The sequence below is a fragment of the Mus musculus genome, chromosome X (assembly GCF_000001635.26).
Source record: "Mus musculus strain C57BL/6J chromosome X, GRCm38.p6 C57BL/6J".
Classification (NCBI taxonomy): Eukaryota; Metazoa; Chordata; class Mammalia; order Rodentia; family Muridae; genus Mus; species Mus musculus.
In genome coordinates, this window is record NC_000086.7 from 101,664,979 (window position 1) to 101,679,934 (window position 14,956).

The 14,956-nt window shown below is 41.2% G+C and overlaps 1 protein-coding gene across 4 annotated transcripts in view; it reads left to right on the top strand.

Moving 5' to 3' along the window:
- Positions 1-14,956, top strand: part of Ogt (O-linked N-acetylglucosamine (GlcNAc) transferase (UDP-N-acetylglucosamine:polypeptide-N-acetylglucosaminyl transferase)) — a 44,341-nt gene that overhangs the window by 24,968 nt on the left and 4,417 nt on the right. For all 4 annotated transcript variants that reach the window (XM_011247503.2, XM_006527736.3, NM_139144.4 and 1 more), the window contains 12 exons: positions 2,300-2,453; positions 2,538-2,639; positions 3,002-3,181; positions 4,779-4,937; positions 5,053-5,142; positions 7,470-7,595; positions 8,065-8,235; positions 8,345-8,461; positions 8,564-8,734; positions 11,171-11,323; positions 13,731-13,983; positions 14,246-14,369. In XM_011247503.2, coding sequence (XP_011245805.1) covers positions 2,300-2,453; positions 2,538-2,639; positions 3,002-3,181; positions 4,779-4,937; positions 5,053-5,142; positions 7,470-7,595; positions 8,065-8,235; positions 8,345-8,461; positions 8,564-8,734; positions 11,171-11,323; positions 13,731-13,983; positions 14,246-14,369 — 1,800 coding nt within the window. The remainder of the gene's footprint in view (positions 1-2,299; positions 2,454-2,537; positions 2,640-3,001; positions 3,182-4,778; positions 4,938-5,052; positions 5,143-7,469; positions 7,596-8,064; positions 8,236-8,344; positions 8,462-8,563; positions 8,735-11,170; positions 11,324-13,730; positions 13,984-14,245; positions 14,370-14,956) is intronic.

The following is a 14,956-nucleotide window of genomic DNA, read 5'->3' on the forward strand; positions in this document are numbered from 1 at the left end:
TTTAGGGTTGACCATTTGGTGTCGGATAACCAATTGGTGTGCTCTTCCCTACAGAAGACTCTCACAGACTCTCTACAGAAGACTCTCTCAATCTCTTAGTATCACTTAGATTGCCTGTATATCTTTGCATAGGATTGACGCCTATCCCCCCACCCACCCAAATCCAGTTCAGCATCTTTTTGTTCTTTCTCTTTTTGACAAGATTTCTCTAAGTAGCCCTGACTGTCCTGGAACTTACTCTGTAAGACCAGGTTGACCTGGAACTCAGATCCACCTGCCTCTGCCTCCTCTGCCTCCTCTGCCTCTCAAAATTCAGGGATTAAAGTTGTGTGCCACCACTACCTGGCATCTATTTTTGTTAAGGCTTGGCATAGTGCTATATACTTTAATCCCAGCACTCAGGAGCTTATGTAGTTCGATCTCTGTGAATTTAAGGCCAGCCTAATCTACGTAGCAAGAGCTAGGCCAGCCAGGGCTACATGGTAAGACACCGTGTAAAACAAAAATTTGGGCCTGGAGAGATGACTCAGGGATTAAGAATACTGTCTGCTCTTTGAGAGTATCTAGGTTCAATTCCTGGTACCCATGTGGTAGCTCACAACCATCTATAAATCTAACCTAGGAAATCCTGCCTTTCAAGGGCACCAGGCATATCATGTTACACAGCCATACATGTGGGCAAAACATCCACACACATAAAATAATAAAAATAATTTAAAAAAATTAACTATTTTAAACTTTCTTTTTTTTGGTTTTTCGAGACAGGGTTTCTCTATATAGCTCTGGCTGTCCTGGAACTCACTTTGTAGACCAGGCTGGCTTCGAACTCAGAAATCCGCCTGCCTCTGCCTCCCGAGTGCTGGGAATAAAGGTGTGCGCCACCACGCCGGGCTATTTTAAACTTTTTAAGAGCCAGGGTTTCATTATGTAGCCCTGGCTGTTCTGGAACTTACTATGTAGATCAGGCTGGCCTTTAAACTTACTGAAATTTACCTACCTCTGCCCCCCATGTCCTGGGTTTAAAGGCCTGTACTGCCATACTCGGCTTCCTTATTTTAAACCTAAAAATCATTAAAAATTATTCATCTGTATATGGGTATATGTTGTGCATGTAGGTCCCTACTGAGGCCAGAAGAGGGAGGGAAGGTGTTAGACCTCCTGGGGTTGGAGTAAGGCAGTTGTGAGCTGCCCCATGTGGATGCTGGGAACCAAACCCAGGTCCTCTGGAAGAGCAGCCAGTGCTCCTAGCTGCTGAGCCACTCTCTCAGCCCCTTGTTTTTTGTTTATTCACTTAGTTTTCTTTTTTTTTTCCCCTGAGACAGGACTTTTCCCCAACTGTCCTGGATCTCCATGTGGATCAGGCTAGCCTAGAAGTCATGTACTGGGGTTAAAGGGATGTTCTGTTTTAATTTTTTTTCCAGACAGGGTTTCTCTGTATAGCCCTGGCGGTCCTGGAACTCACTCTGTAGACCAGGCTGGCCTCGAACTCAGAAATCCGCCTGCCTCTGCCTCCTGAGTGCTGGGAATAAAGGTGTGCGCCACCACACCTGGCCTGTTTTAATTTTTTAATAATTCTATTTCATTTATTTTGTGGGTGTGAGGAAATGTGGGCTTATACTGTAGTGCCCATGTGGAGGTCAGAGGACAACTTATTGGAGTTGTTTCAGCTTTTCATAGTTTCTGTGGTTGAACTCAGTTATCAAGCTTGATTGTAGCTTCCTTTACCTGCTGAGCCATCTCACTAACCTTTTCAAATTACTCCTTTTTTTTCTTTTTAAAGACAGGGTTCCTGTCTGTATCCCTGGTTTTCCTGAACTTGCACTGTAGAACAGGCTGGCCTCGAACTCAAAGAGATCTGCCTGCCTCTGCTTTCCAAGTACAGGGAACACACCCAGCTTATTATTGTCATATTTTAAAAGATTAATTTACTTTTAATTATGTGTGTATTATATGTGTATAAAATGTGCATAAATTCCCTAAGTGGGTGCTTTATGCCCCTAGAGCTGGACGTTGATGTTGGGAACAGAATTCAGGCTCTGGAAGAGCAATGAGAGTTCCTAATTGCTGAGCCCCAGTTATCATCATTTATTGTTACTATTTAATAATTTATTACCTAATTAAAGGTTTGACATTTGGCAGGTGTTAAAATGATTCTCCTTCCCTCTTTGGTGCTGGGGTTTCAAACTAGGCCTCACGCTTGGTAGGCGAGTATTGTAGCACTAAACCATGTGCCAAAGCCCCCAAGTGCTTTACAACAAGATTTTGCATGAGGTAATCAAACCTTTGTCTTCTCCTTCAGAATTAGTCCTACATTTGCTGATGCTTATTCCAATATGGGAAACACTCTAAAGGAGATGCAGGATGTGCAGGGCGCTTTGCAGTGTTATACTCGTGCCATCCAGATTAATCCTGCCTTTGCTGATGCACACAGCAATCTGGCCTCCATTCACAAGGTACTGTTGTTTATTCAAATATGGGGTACCTTAGCACTGACCTATCATTGTAAGAAACTCCTTACAAGTTCGTTTTCTTTCCAGGATTCAGGGAATATCCCAGAAGCAATAGCTTCTTACCGCACAGCTCTGAAACTTAAGCCTGACTTTCCTGATGCTTATTGTAACTTGGCTCATTGCCTACAGGTAAAGAATAAATGGTCCATTATTTTTCTTTCTGCAACGTCACCATTTTTTAATTGTGTGTCATAATAATCTAGGCCTGTTTAGAGACAAGACAGTGTTTTCATTTTTATTTTTTATTTTATTTTTATTTTTTTGGGGCAACTGGCAGTCATAGGGCAGCTTTTAGGAGTCATTTCTTTTAGCACCTGGGTCCTAGGCATTGGACTCGTTGTCAGGTACGCAAGGTACGCCTTTTCTCAGCGAGCCAGCCGCAAGACCATGCTTGTAGGAGATTGCCTAATACTACTCTAGGAGCTCAAATACTTGTAAAATAAATCTTTGGGTAGGTTTTTTGGGTGATAATTTCTTTTTGCTTCCTCTAGATTGTCTGTGATTGGACAGACTATGATGAGCGGATGAAGAAATTGGTTAGTATTGTAGCTGAGCAGCTAGAGAAGAATAGACTGCCTTCTGTCCATCCTCACCATAGCATGCTGTACCCTCTTTCCCATGGCTTCAGGAAGGCTATTGCAGAGAGGCATGGGAATCTCTGCTTGGATAAGGTGACTCCTGTTTTAATCTTTTTGTTATAAACTAAAATGCAGATAGAGAAAAACATTGTATAAATTAAATGTATGGCTTTACCAGCTAGAAATGAAACTGTCTTAGCTGCCCTTGAAGCTACTCTTCACTGTGGCTTCACTGTGGCCTGACTGCAGCGCAGTTCTTCGTTTCTAATGGTAGTGTTTTCCTTTAAGGTGGAAATTTAGGCTAGGCATAGTGGCACAAACCTATCCCAGTACTTCTGTAATCTCAAAACTTAGAGGCAGAGGATGGTGAATTGAGGCCAGCCTAGGCTACATAGCATACATAGCTCCTGCCTCCAAACCACAACCAAGCAGAAACTTCCCATCTAAAAAGCAAGCTAAGAAGCCAGGTGTGGTGGCGCACGCCTTTATTCCCAGCACTCGGGAGGCGGAGGCAGGAGGATTTCTGAGTTCGAGGCCAGCCTGGTCTACAAAGTGAGTTCCAGGACAGCCAGGGCTACACAGAGAAAACCTGTCTCAGGGAGGAAAAAAAAAGGCAAGCTAAAGGCAAGGACAACAAAAGTCCTACATGGTGCTTAAATAGAGCATGTGAGAATTAGAACACGACTTTAGAAGTTTAGAGTTTAGAACCTGCTCCAGGAAGGAAACAGTGGTAGATTCTCTGTCTCTTTCCCCCCCCCCCTCTCCCTCCTCCCTCTTTCCTTCTTTCTCCCTCCCTCCTTCCTCTCCCCCCCCCAAAAAATGCTTCTCCACAGAATTTCCTAAAATACGGTAAGGGTTTTCCTACTCCATTCACATTTCTTTCTTCCTAGAACTGTGAGATCTGTTCAGGCTGTTTCATAGGTCTCAGTACAGGTTATGTATGAAGCATGCACACTGTGCAGCTGCCACAGAACTGCTGACCTAAACTGCTAAGGTGACATCAAACTGGCCACATGAACTAAATGAAGTTTGCTATCCAAAGTTTTTTTCATAGGTGTGGGTTTATATGGTTGTTTTAATGTTTAATTTCTGAGTGCTCTGCTGCATATAAAATACATCTATAGGCCAGAAGAGGGCATCGGATCCCATTACAGATGGTTGTGAGCCACCATATGGTTGCTGGGAATTGAACTCAGGACCTCTGGAAGAGCAATCAGTGCTCTTAACAGCTGAGACAGCTCCCCAGCTCTCCAATTTTAGATTTGTCATCATTTGTTTTAGCTTTGTTTGGGATAGGTTTCATGTATGCCAGGTTAGCTTTAAATTCTCTGAGGATCACCTCGAACCTCAGATCCTTTATATTTCTACCTCACAATTACAGGGTCTCAGGGGTGCACCAACATGCTCATGTAGTTTTTGTCGTTGTTGTTTTGTCTCACTACATGATACTGGATGGCTGGTAACCCAGTGTGTAGGCTCAGCGATCCATATGCCTCAGCCTCCTGAGGGTTGGGATACCATATGCCTGCTTTTCATGTGGTTCTGGCATCAGAACCACTAGGACTTTATATGTGCTAGGCAAAGCGCACTACCAACTGCGCTTCATCACCAGTCTCAGTTCTAACGGTTTTTTAGATAAAACATTTACACATGACTTGATTTTCCTAATGACCATTTATTCTGCTGCTAGATTAATGTCCTTCATAAACCACCATATGAACATCCAAAAGACTTGAAGCTCAGTGATGGCCGATTGCGTGTAGGCTATGTGAGTTCTGACTTCGGGAATCACCCTACTTCACACCTTATGCAGTCTATTCCAGGCATGCATAATCCTGATAAGTTTGAGGTAAGAATGGGTTTTTTGGTGGCTTTACCCTGTCATCTTCAGCATTAACTTCACTTCCTTTTGAGAAGGTTGGAGCAAAGGTTATTGAGCACACTGTCCCCTCCCTGCCTTTCAGGTATTCTGCTATGCCTTGAGCCCGGATGATGGTACAAACTTTCGAGTGAAGGTGATGGCGGAAGCCAATCATTTCATTGATCTTTCTCAGGTAAAACTGTGATCGTTCTGATCCTTCCATTTTTTTTTTCCCCTAAAAGATTTTTAGTTTTATATATAGAGAAACCCTGTCTAGGAAAAAACAAACAAAACAAAACAAAAACAAAACCCTACTGAATAAATAAAAGAATAAATAGTTTAAAAAGGAAATACATCTTGGGTGTTAAGAAGATGAGGATTTCTTTCAAAGAAAGCAAAGGCTATGTGAGGCCCCCATCTCATTAAAAATAAAACAACACAGTAGTAGAAAGTTGCCTTACCTATTTCTGAGAATGTTTGTGTGTTGTTGTTGTTTCTTTCTTTTTTTTCTTTTTTTTTTCTTTTTTCTTTTGGTTTTTCTGTATAGCCCTGGCTGTCCTGGAACTCACTTTATAGACCAGGCTGGCCTCGAACTCAGAAATCCTCCTGCCTCTGCCTCCTGAGTGCTGGGATTAAAGGCGTGCGCCACTACCGCCCAGCTTTGTTGTTTCTTTTTTTTTTTTTTTTTTTTAAAGATTTATTTATTTATTATATGTAAGTACACTGTAGTTGTCTTCAGATACACCAGAAGAGGGCATCAGATCTCATTACGGGTGGTTGTGAGCCACCATGTGGTTGCTGGGATTTGAACTTCGGACCTTCGGAAGAGCAGTCGGGTGCTCTTACCCACTGAGCCATCTCACCAGCCCCCAGCTTTGTTGTTTCATTCTTTTGTAGGGTGGCAGGGGGAGCATTGAGGCAGAGACTTACTATGCTCCTAACCCTGTCTGGCCTGAAATACACAATGTAGACCAGGTTGGCCTTCTGTAGTGTTCCTTTTGCTTCAGCCCTCTATAAGTTCTGAGATTGTGGTAGGTGCTACCATGCCCTTCTGGTTAGTTGTCTTTATTTCTGTGTTTGGCTCTGTTCTTTACTCTGTAAATTTTGTGATGAATTAAAGTTGAAACCTATGGGAGAATTTAATTTGCTGTAGGTTCTATTATTCACATGGGTGACAAGTAAAGAAATATACCTTTAGACATGAATATGTCTAACTAAGTATGCATATATTTGCATGTAAACACATGTATAAATAAGTCACTGGATTGGGGACATAGTTAATGTAGTATAGTGCTTTCCTATTATACATGAAACCCTGGATTTGCTTTGTAGCACTGTATAAACTGGGTGTTATGGCTCATACCTATAATCTCAGCATTTTTAGAGGTGGAGGCAGAGACAGTGGGATCAGGGTTCACGGTCTGTCTGGGCTAGAGACCATGCCTCAAAAATGAAGTCCAGACATGCTCAGTCAACTGTGGAGATCTTGCAGTACTACTCTTGAACCTTCTTTTCTGAAGACTGGGTCTCTCAGTGAACCTGGGGCTAGGCTGGAAGCTAGCAAACTCTGTATCCTCCTGCCTTCAACCTCCACAGACCTAAGGTTTGAGGTGCACATGGGTGGCCACATCTGGCTTTTTATATGGATCCTGGAAGCCACACTCAGGTCATCTTGCTTGTATAGGAAGCACTAGCACTCTTACTGAGTCTGTTATAGTCCTCTGTTTATACCACTTTCCATTGTAATTATATTATGTCAAACTTCTAGTCATCTTTTGTTATGTGGCTTATCTGTCTATTTTTTAAGACAGAGTCTTAAGTATTTATCTCTAGCTGGTTGCAAAGTCATAATGCTTACCTACCAGGCTCGTAACAATGTGCTTGGCCTCTTGTTCATCTTTGAGGCCTATTTCAAATACTAGCTCCTTTCTGGAACTTACTAAGCCATTCAATTTAGATGGAAGCTTAGCTTCCTTTATTTTCTATCTCTGCAATGCTTTGATATTATAGCAGTCCTAAGCTCTATGTTGCCTAGTTCACTGACTTGGTTTTCATCTCCTTTTTTTTTTCCTTCAAACTTAGCCTGTTTTTTTTTCTTTCAAAGAGGTAAACAGTAGATTATGTGAGAGATTTTAATCATGTCTGAGTACACCGTAGCTGTCTTCAGACACACCACAAGAGGGCGTCAAATCTCATTACAGATGGTTGTGAGCCACCACGTGGTTGCTGGGAATTGAACTCAAGACCTTTGGAAGAGCAGTCAGTGCTCTTACCCACTGAGCCACCTCTCCAGCCCCCCCTCATCTTTTTTTTTGCGACAGGGTCTCTTGTAGCTGAGGCTGGTGTTTATCTTCTGATCCTCTTGCTTCTACCTAACAAGTGCTGGGACACAAGAGTGAGCCACTGGCCCTAGCTTTCCCATCTCTTTTTTTCATCTAGGTCTCTAAATTCTGTTTAATGTTATTAAAACCAATTGTATTAATCTAAGATTCTACATCGTTCTTCCTGTGTGTTCCACAGATTCCTTGTAATGGAAAAGCAGCCGACCGCATCCACCAAGATGGAATTCACATCCTTGTGAATATGAATGGGTATACCAAGGGTGCTCGGAATGAGCTCTTTGCTCTTAGGCCAGCTCCTATTCAGGTAAAAGAACAATCACTTACAATGTCTATTGGTCTGAAAAGATAGTGGGTTTTGGGTTTTCTCCATCTGGCTAACTGCTCTGGAAAACAAAAATAGACATTCTTTATTTTAAAAGTGTGTTCTTGGAATGGACGAGGATAGATTTTTAGGTGTAGACATAGTGCCTACCAGTAAAATATCAGTGGAAACAGGCATTTCATGGTTTTCTATTAACAGCTCCTTTGCTTAACACATTTGAAGAACACCTTAACACAAAGTTATTTGGAAAGGCTGCTGGATTGCTCTTGACTAATGAAACCAGCCTCTCATTTATTTACATACATAATTTGAGAGCCTTTTGATGAAGATTCTCGTTTGAAAGAACTCCTTTGGGGAGATGGTTGCTATATCTACAGTAAGTTGGTAGGTTTATGGATGGATAACAGTTGTTAGCTTTTGGTCTGATTGTTTTTGTTTGTATTTTTTTAAGGCCATGTGGCTGGGCTACCCTGGGACTAGTGGTGCACTGTTCATGGATTACATCATCACTGATCAGGAAACTTCCCCAGCTGAAGTTGCAGAGCAGTATTCTGAGAAACTGGCTTATATGCCCCATACTTTCTTTATTGGTGATCATGCTAATATGTTCCCTCACCTGAAGGTAGGCAGAAAACAATGATATGAGGAAACCCCGAGAACTGTGTTTGATCCTCCCTTTGTTGTCCAGATTCACCTTTACGAAAAGGGATGTCTGAATTTTTTTCCATTAGAAAAAAGCAGTCATCGATTTTAAATCCAATGGGCACATTTATGATAATCGGATAGTTCTGAATGGCATCGATCTCAAAGCATTTCTCGATAGCCTACCCGATGTGAAGATTGTCAAGGTCAGAACCTAGTCAGCATTTGTCATTGAAGCAAATCAAATTTGTGATTTTTTTTTTTTTTGTTTATAGTTCATTTTTGTCTTGCTGATTTTTTTTTTCCAGATGAAATGTCCTGATGGAGGTGACAATCCAGACAGCAGTAACACAGCTCTTAATATGCCCGTTATTCCCATGAATACGATTGCAGAAGCAGTAATTGAAATGATTAACAGAGGGCAGATTCAGATAACAATTAACGGATTCAGTATTAGCAATGGACTGGCGACTACACAGGTAAAAGGACTGTAATTATGTATCACATACATGACACCCATCCTTTCCTCTAAGTCTTATGGCCACTCCATTTTACAGAGTAAGAGATAAGCTTATTGGGAACTGGCTCTTTTGAAGCTGTGTCTGGTTTTAAAGTCATTTGGCTTCAGCTATCAGGCTCCTTAGTGAGAACCTACTGTGCTAACATTTTGTATTTGCCTTTCTGTGCACCATATAGTTTTTGCTTCTGTAAACTTATCCTTTCTCTGGCCAAATCCTGCACAACCTTTCAATTCAGATCTTTTTTTGTTTTGTTTTGTTTTGTTTTTTTTCGAGACAGGATTTCTCTGTGTAGCCCTGGCTGTCCTAGAACTCACTTTGTAGACTAGGCTGGCCTTGAACTCAGAAATCCGCCTGCCTCTGCCTCCCGAGTGCTGGGACTAAAGGCGTGCGCCATCACGCCCCGGCTCTTTTTTTTTTTTTTTTTAAGATTATTTATCTTATGTATATGAGTACACTGTAGCTGTCTTCAGTCACACCAGAAGAGGGCATCAGATCCCATTACAGATGGTTGTGAGCCACCATGTGGTTGCTGGGATTTGAACTCATGACCTCTGGAAGAGCAGTCAGTGCTCTTAACTGTTGAGCCATCTCTCCATTCCCCTCCCCCTTAATTTTTTTTAAAAGTCAGTTTAGCTGGGCAGTGGTGGCGTCCGCCTTTAATCCCAGCACTTGGGAGGCAGGGGCAGGCGGATTTCTGAGTTCGAGGCCAGCCTGGTCTACAGAGTGAGTTCCAGGTCAGCCAGGACTGCATAGAGAAACCCTGTCTCAAAAAAACCAAACAACAACAACAACAACAAAGTCAGTTTAGATCTGCATTGGATCCCATTACAGATGGTTGTGAGCCACCATGTGGTTGCTGAGAAATTAACTCAGGACCTCTGGAAGAACAGTCAGTACTCTTAGCCACTGAGCCATCTCTCCAGCCTGTCAGTTTAGATCTTAAAGTCCCCAGTTTCTGTATTAATCTCTAGTCTCTTTTTTTCCATACTCATTGATGCCAGCTTGCTGTGCTTTTGTAGGTTTGGGTGTACATTATATTCAGCACAATGCAGTGTAGTTCCTTGTATTTGTATCTTTCAGCAAATGGAATTACTTTACAGTTCATGTCTTAATCACTATAATATAGTATTATTCCATGAGTATATTATATTCTTGATTAGGTACATATATATAGCTCTATCAATAAAAGTGTAAAAGGGCCTTTTTGTCTTAGACCTCTAAAGTGTTAGCAATTTTATTGATATGTTACACTCACGTGACAGTGTAAGACAAAAGTATGGGATTTTCTAATAAAGACTATAGTTGTCCCTCAGTATAAGGAGATTCTTAGGAGAAGAGGTTCTTTGGAGAGTAGTAATTGACATTTACCTGGGAGAGTGTGTATAATTCGGAGAAGGCCACTTTATCAATGAACAGGGTAAAATGTAAAAGCTTACTATTGGTTATAGGGTTTTAGTTATTTCTGGTTGTTTTTTTGAGACAAAGTTTATTTTGGGTAGCCCTGCCTGTCCTGGAACTCTCTGAACTGCCTCTGCCTCCCAAGGGCTGAGAGTAAAGGCTACCGTCACCAGCCCTTGGTTTTTTGTTTGTTTGGTTTGGTTTGGTTTGGTTTTTGTGAGACAGGATCTGGCTATTTAGCCCAGACTATTCTAAAGCTTCACAGCTCTCCTGCCCTTTCAGTATCTTGACTGAAGCAAGAATTTTTTGTTAAGGCATTTAGTTCTTTCTAGATTAGTCTATCTATCTAAATAAAATGTTACACTAGACTAGTGTCAAGGTCATAAAAGACCTACCTGCCTACAAATTTGAGGCCACTCTGGACTATATATATAGCAAGTTCCAGGCAACCCAAAGCTACTTGAGACCCTGTCTTAAACAAACAAAAAAAGAAAGGCCAAGTCTTGCATAGTGGCACACCACTGTAAGCCTAGCACTTGGGAAGCATGACTATTGAAACCATTTATATTGGGGGTGGGGAGGAGGAGGAGGAGAGGGAGAGAAAGAGGTGAGAGAGCGAGCGAGTGAGTATTGGGTCAGAAGAAAGAAGAGTATGTGTGTCAAGCACAGGACCTTATGCATTCTAGATAAGTACTCTGCTATATAAATATAACCCCATCCCTTGGCCTGTCCCCCTTTTGGAAAGGCTTTTGTCAGTGGGGTTCTCATATAGCCCTGGCTAGCTTCAAACACTGATTTTTGGTCCTCCAACATCTATGTCCTGAGTGCTAGAATTATAGGTAAGTATACCACCATGCCTTGTTTTATGCAGTACTTGACTCAAAACCAGGGCCTTTTGCATGCTTGGCAAGCCCTATAGCAGCTAAACTACACCTACAACCCCCTTAGCCTGTGTTAACTCTAAATTTAATCATTATGCTCTTTTCATTATTCTAGATTAATAATAAGGCTGCAACCGGAGAGGAAGTTCCCCGTACCATTATTGTAACCACCCGTTCCCAGTATGGGCTACCAGAAGATGCCATTGTGTACTGTAACTTTAATCAGTTATATAAAATTGACCCATCTACCCTGCAGATGTGGGCAAATGTGAGTATGTGTAGGTTTATTATTAATGCCCATTAATGAGTAAAGATCTATACGAGCTATCTTGCTGAATCTCCCTTCCCCATTTTGTTTATGGACTGTTGTATTCATTTCTAATCTTTTAAGAGTTGTGAATTTTTCAGTTTTAAATAATTTTTTATTTTTTGAGATTATAAATAATATTTCTCCTTTTCTTCCCGCCAAACCCTCCCATACATACTCCCTTTTCTCTTTCAAATTCATGGCTTTTTCTTTACTTGTTGTTGCTTTTATTCTTTAGTAGTAGTATTTGTTGGTGGTGGTCTGTGTGTGATGTGTTTATTCATGTGTACTCCTAAGTGCATAAATACAACCAACTCAGTCTGTATGCCTGTATTGTTGTTTTTGAGATGAGGTCACGTGTATCCCAGGCTGGCCTTGTTACATAGCAGAGGGTAACTTTGAACTTGTATTCATTCTACTTCTAACTCCTAAGTGCTGGGAATTAATCCAGGATTCCCTTCATGCCAGGCAAGTAACTGTACCAACTGAGCTATGTTCACAGTCATTTTCAGTTTGTATTTTACCTTCTAACGTTGTCTTATTTTCCCCCAGTGTTGACGGATCAAACTTGGGGTTGATAAACAGTAGATAAGCTTTGTATCAGTGAGCTTTGTCCCCAGTTTTTTTTTTTTTTTTAAGATTGATTTATTTATGTGTGTACACTGTAGCTGTCTTCAGACACACCAGAAGAGGGCATCAGATCCCATTACAGATGGTTGTGAGCCGCCATGTGGTTGCTGGGAATTGAACTCAGGACCCCTGGAAGAGCAGTCAGTACTCTTAATCACTGAGCCATCTCTGCAGCCCCTGTTCCCAGTGTTGTGTTTTATTTTCATTTTTAAAGAAAGGGTCTTTGTACATAGCCCTGGCTGTCCCTAGGACTCTCTCTAGGGTGTGCATCATCACACCTGGCTCCAGTTTTGTGATTTTTAAATTTCATGATATAATGCATTTATTTATTTAAAGTGTTCTGTCCAGACAGCAACAATTTTTTAAAAAAATTTTTAAAAAAAATATTGAATTTTATGTATATTGATGTTTTGCCTGCATGTATGTCTGTGTAAGAGTGTCAGATCTCTTGAACAGGGATTATACTGTAAGCTGCCATGTGTGTGTTAGAAATTAAACCCAGGTTTTCAGGAAGAGCAGCCAATGTGAATGCATGTTGGTGTACCACATGTATACTTGGTACCCATGAAGGACAGAAATGGGCATTGATCCCTTGGAACTGGAGTTACAGTATTGATGCTGGGAGTTGAGACAGAGAATTGCTTGAGTCCTGGAGTTTGTGGCCAGCCTGGGAAACTTAATGAGATCCCTTAAAAACAAAAATATGGGAGACGTTTACACAGCCCCACCCCTCCCTGAGGAACTATTGGGAATAATTGTTACTGGGAAATGGAGAGTCATTTTCTGTAGTGGTAATTTGCCCATGCCCCAGTTTATCACTTCTCCATTCTTTTTTTTTTTTTTGGCTGGCCATAGTTTGCTATAGGACTTCCGGGTCTTTTTTTTTTTTTTTAATATTTTTTATTACATATTTTCCTCAATTACATTTCCAATGCTATCCCAAAAGTCCCCCATACCCTCCCCCCCACTTCCCTACCCACCCATTCCCGTTTTTTTGGCCCTGGCGTTCCCCTGTACTGGGGCATATACAGTTTGCGTGTCCAATGGGCCTCTCACTTCTCCATTCTTAATGCAAGCAAGCCCAGTTAAATTCAGTGGATTGTAAACACACAAAAACAACAACTATATACATGAAGGTAGGGGGAGTCAGCAAAAATTGGAGGGGTAAATAATGGAGGGTGAAAATGATACACACACACACACACACACACACACACACACACACACACAGAATTTTCAAAAGATTTTTTAACATGCAAATTAACAAAGCAAAGACACCCCAAATTCCCATCTTTAATGAAGACCATTGCCACATATAGTTGCCTCAAATTGTACCAGTTAGTAAATTGGCTTTCTTCTAATATTATTTTCTCTGTCTTCAAATAACTTTGGGGACAGCTAAGAGAAAAAAACTTGAATAATTTGATTCATCTGTTTGAAGGAAAGACCTAGGTCCCAAGCAGGTTTCTTTACTTGTTTGAGATAGGTTCTCCTTGAATGTAGGAACGCCCTGATTGAGCTCTGCCAGGATTGTTGGTGCGTGCCACAGTGCCAGAACATGTGGTTTTAGGGACTTTGTGAGCTCTTGGCAAGCTCTGCCAATAGGTAGGACTACATCACAAGACCCCAAGTGTACTTTCCAATGGAAAGAGTAAAGTGAAGTAGAATGATTTTGGGAAAGGCAGATGTACTATTAATCTATTAATCTTCTCTTTTTCCTTTTTTTTTTTTTTTAAAGATTCTGAAACGTGTGCCTAACAGCGTGCTTTGGCTGTTGCGTTTTCCAGCAGTAGGAGAACCCAATATTCAACAATATGCACAAAATATGGGCCTTCCCCAGAACCGTATCATTTTCTCACCTGTGGCTCCTAAAGAGGAGCATGTCAGGAGAGGTCAGCTGGCTGATGTCTGCCTGGATACTCCTTTGTGTAATGGACACACCACAGGGATGGATGTTCTCTGGGCAGGAACACCCATGGTGACTATGCCAGGTTAGTGGCTGATAAAATCATCACACTCTTTTTTTTATGCATTAAAATTTTTCCTTTTGAGTCAAAAGGGGATATTTGAAGGTTAACTTGTATGGAGTAGAAGTAATTAAGGCAGGGTGATAGAAAATGGGACTTATTCAAGCCTGAATACTTGGCACCATCCTCTCCATCTGTAATGTGTGGATATTTAAATGCAATTAGCAATGACGACTATGTGACTTACAGTTCTAAGATGTACAATTACTATCTTTTTACTTTCTAGGAGAGACTCTTGCCTCTCGAGTTGCAGCTTCTCAGCTTACTTGTCTAGGATGTCTCGAGCTCATTGCTAAAAGCAGACAGGAATATGAAGACATAGCTGTGAAACTGGGAACCGATCTAGAATAGTAAGTAAACTGCCAGGAACAAACTATATATCTGAGTCTGTAGCTAAAGTGAAGCCATAAATTAACAATAATACAAAATAGATAAATTGTTGTATGCTCCCTGGGGGAGGACATGATCTAAACTCTTAGGGAATATTCACGAAATTTTAATAACTTTCCAAAGTGTCAGATGTTTGATCCTAATACTTCTTCACAGGAGGATAATTAAAAAACAAAACCAAAAAACCTTAGTTGCCTAAAAATAAGTGAGAATTAGAGGGATCATACTAAGGTAATTGGGGCTTCAGCCCATTCAGTGAAATAGGCTTTTTGTTTTATGGTGTTTGTGTGTTGGATCTCTATGAGTTTCAGGCCAGCATGGTCTGTAGAGCACGTTCAGGATATTTAAGGGCTTTATTACACAGAGAAACCCTCTCTGGGAAAACCAAACCAAACCTTTTTGTATATTTTTATCCTACAGTATATCCAGAACACAATTTCTCCTCACTCCATTCCTGCCAGTCCTTGTGTCCCCTGTCCTGTCTTCCCCAGATTTGCTTCTCTGTGAACATGGCACAGTAAGACTAGGCATGAACCCAGAACAGGCA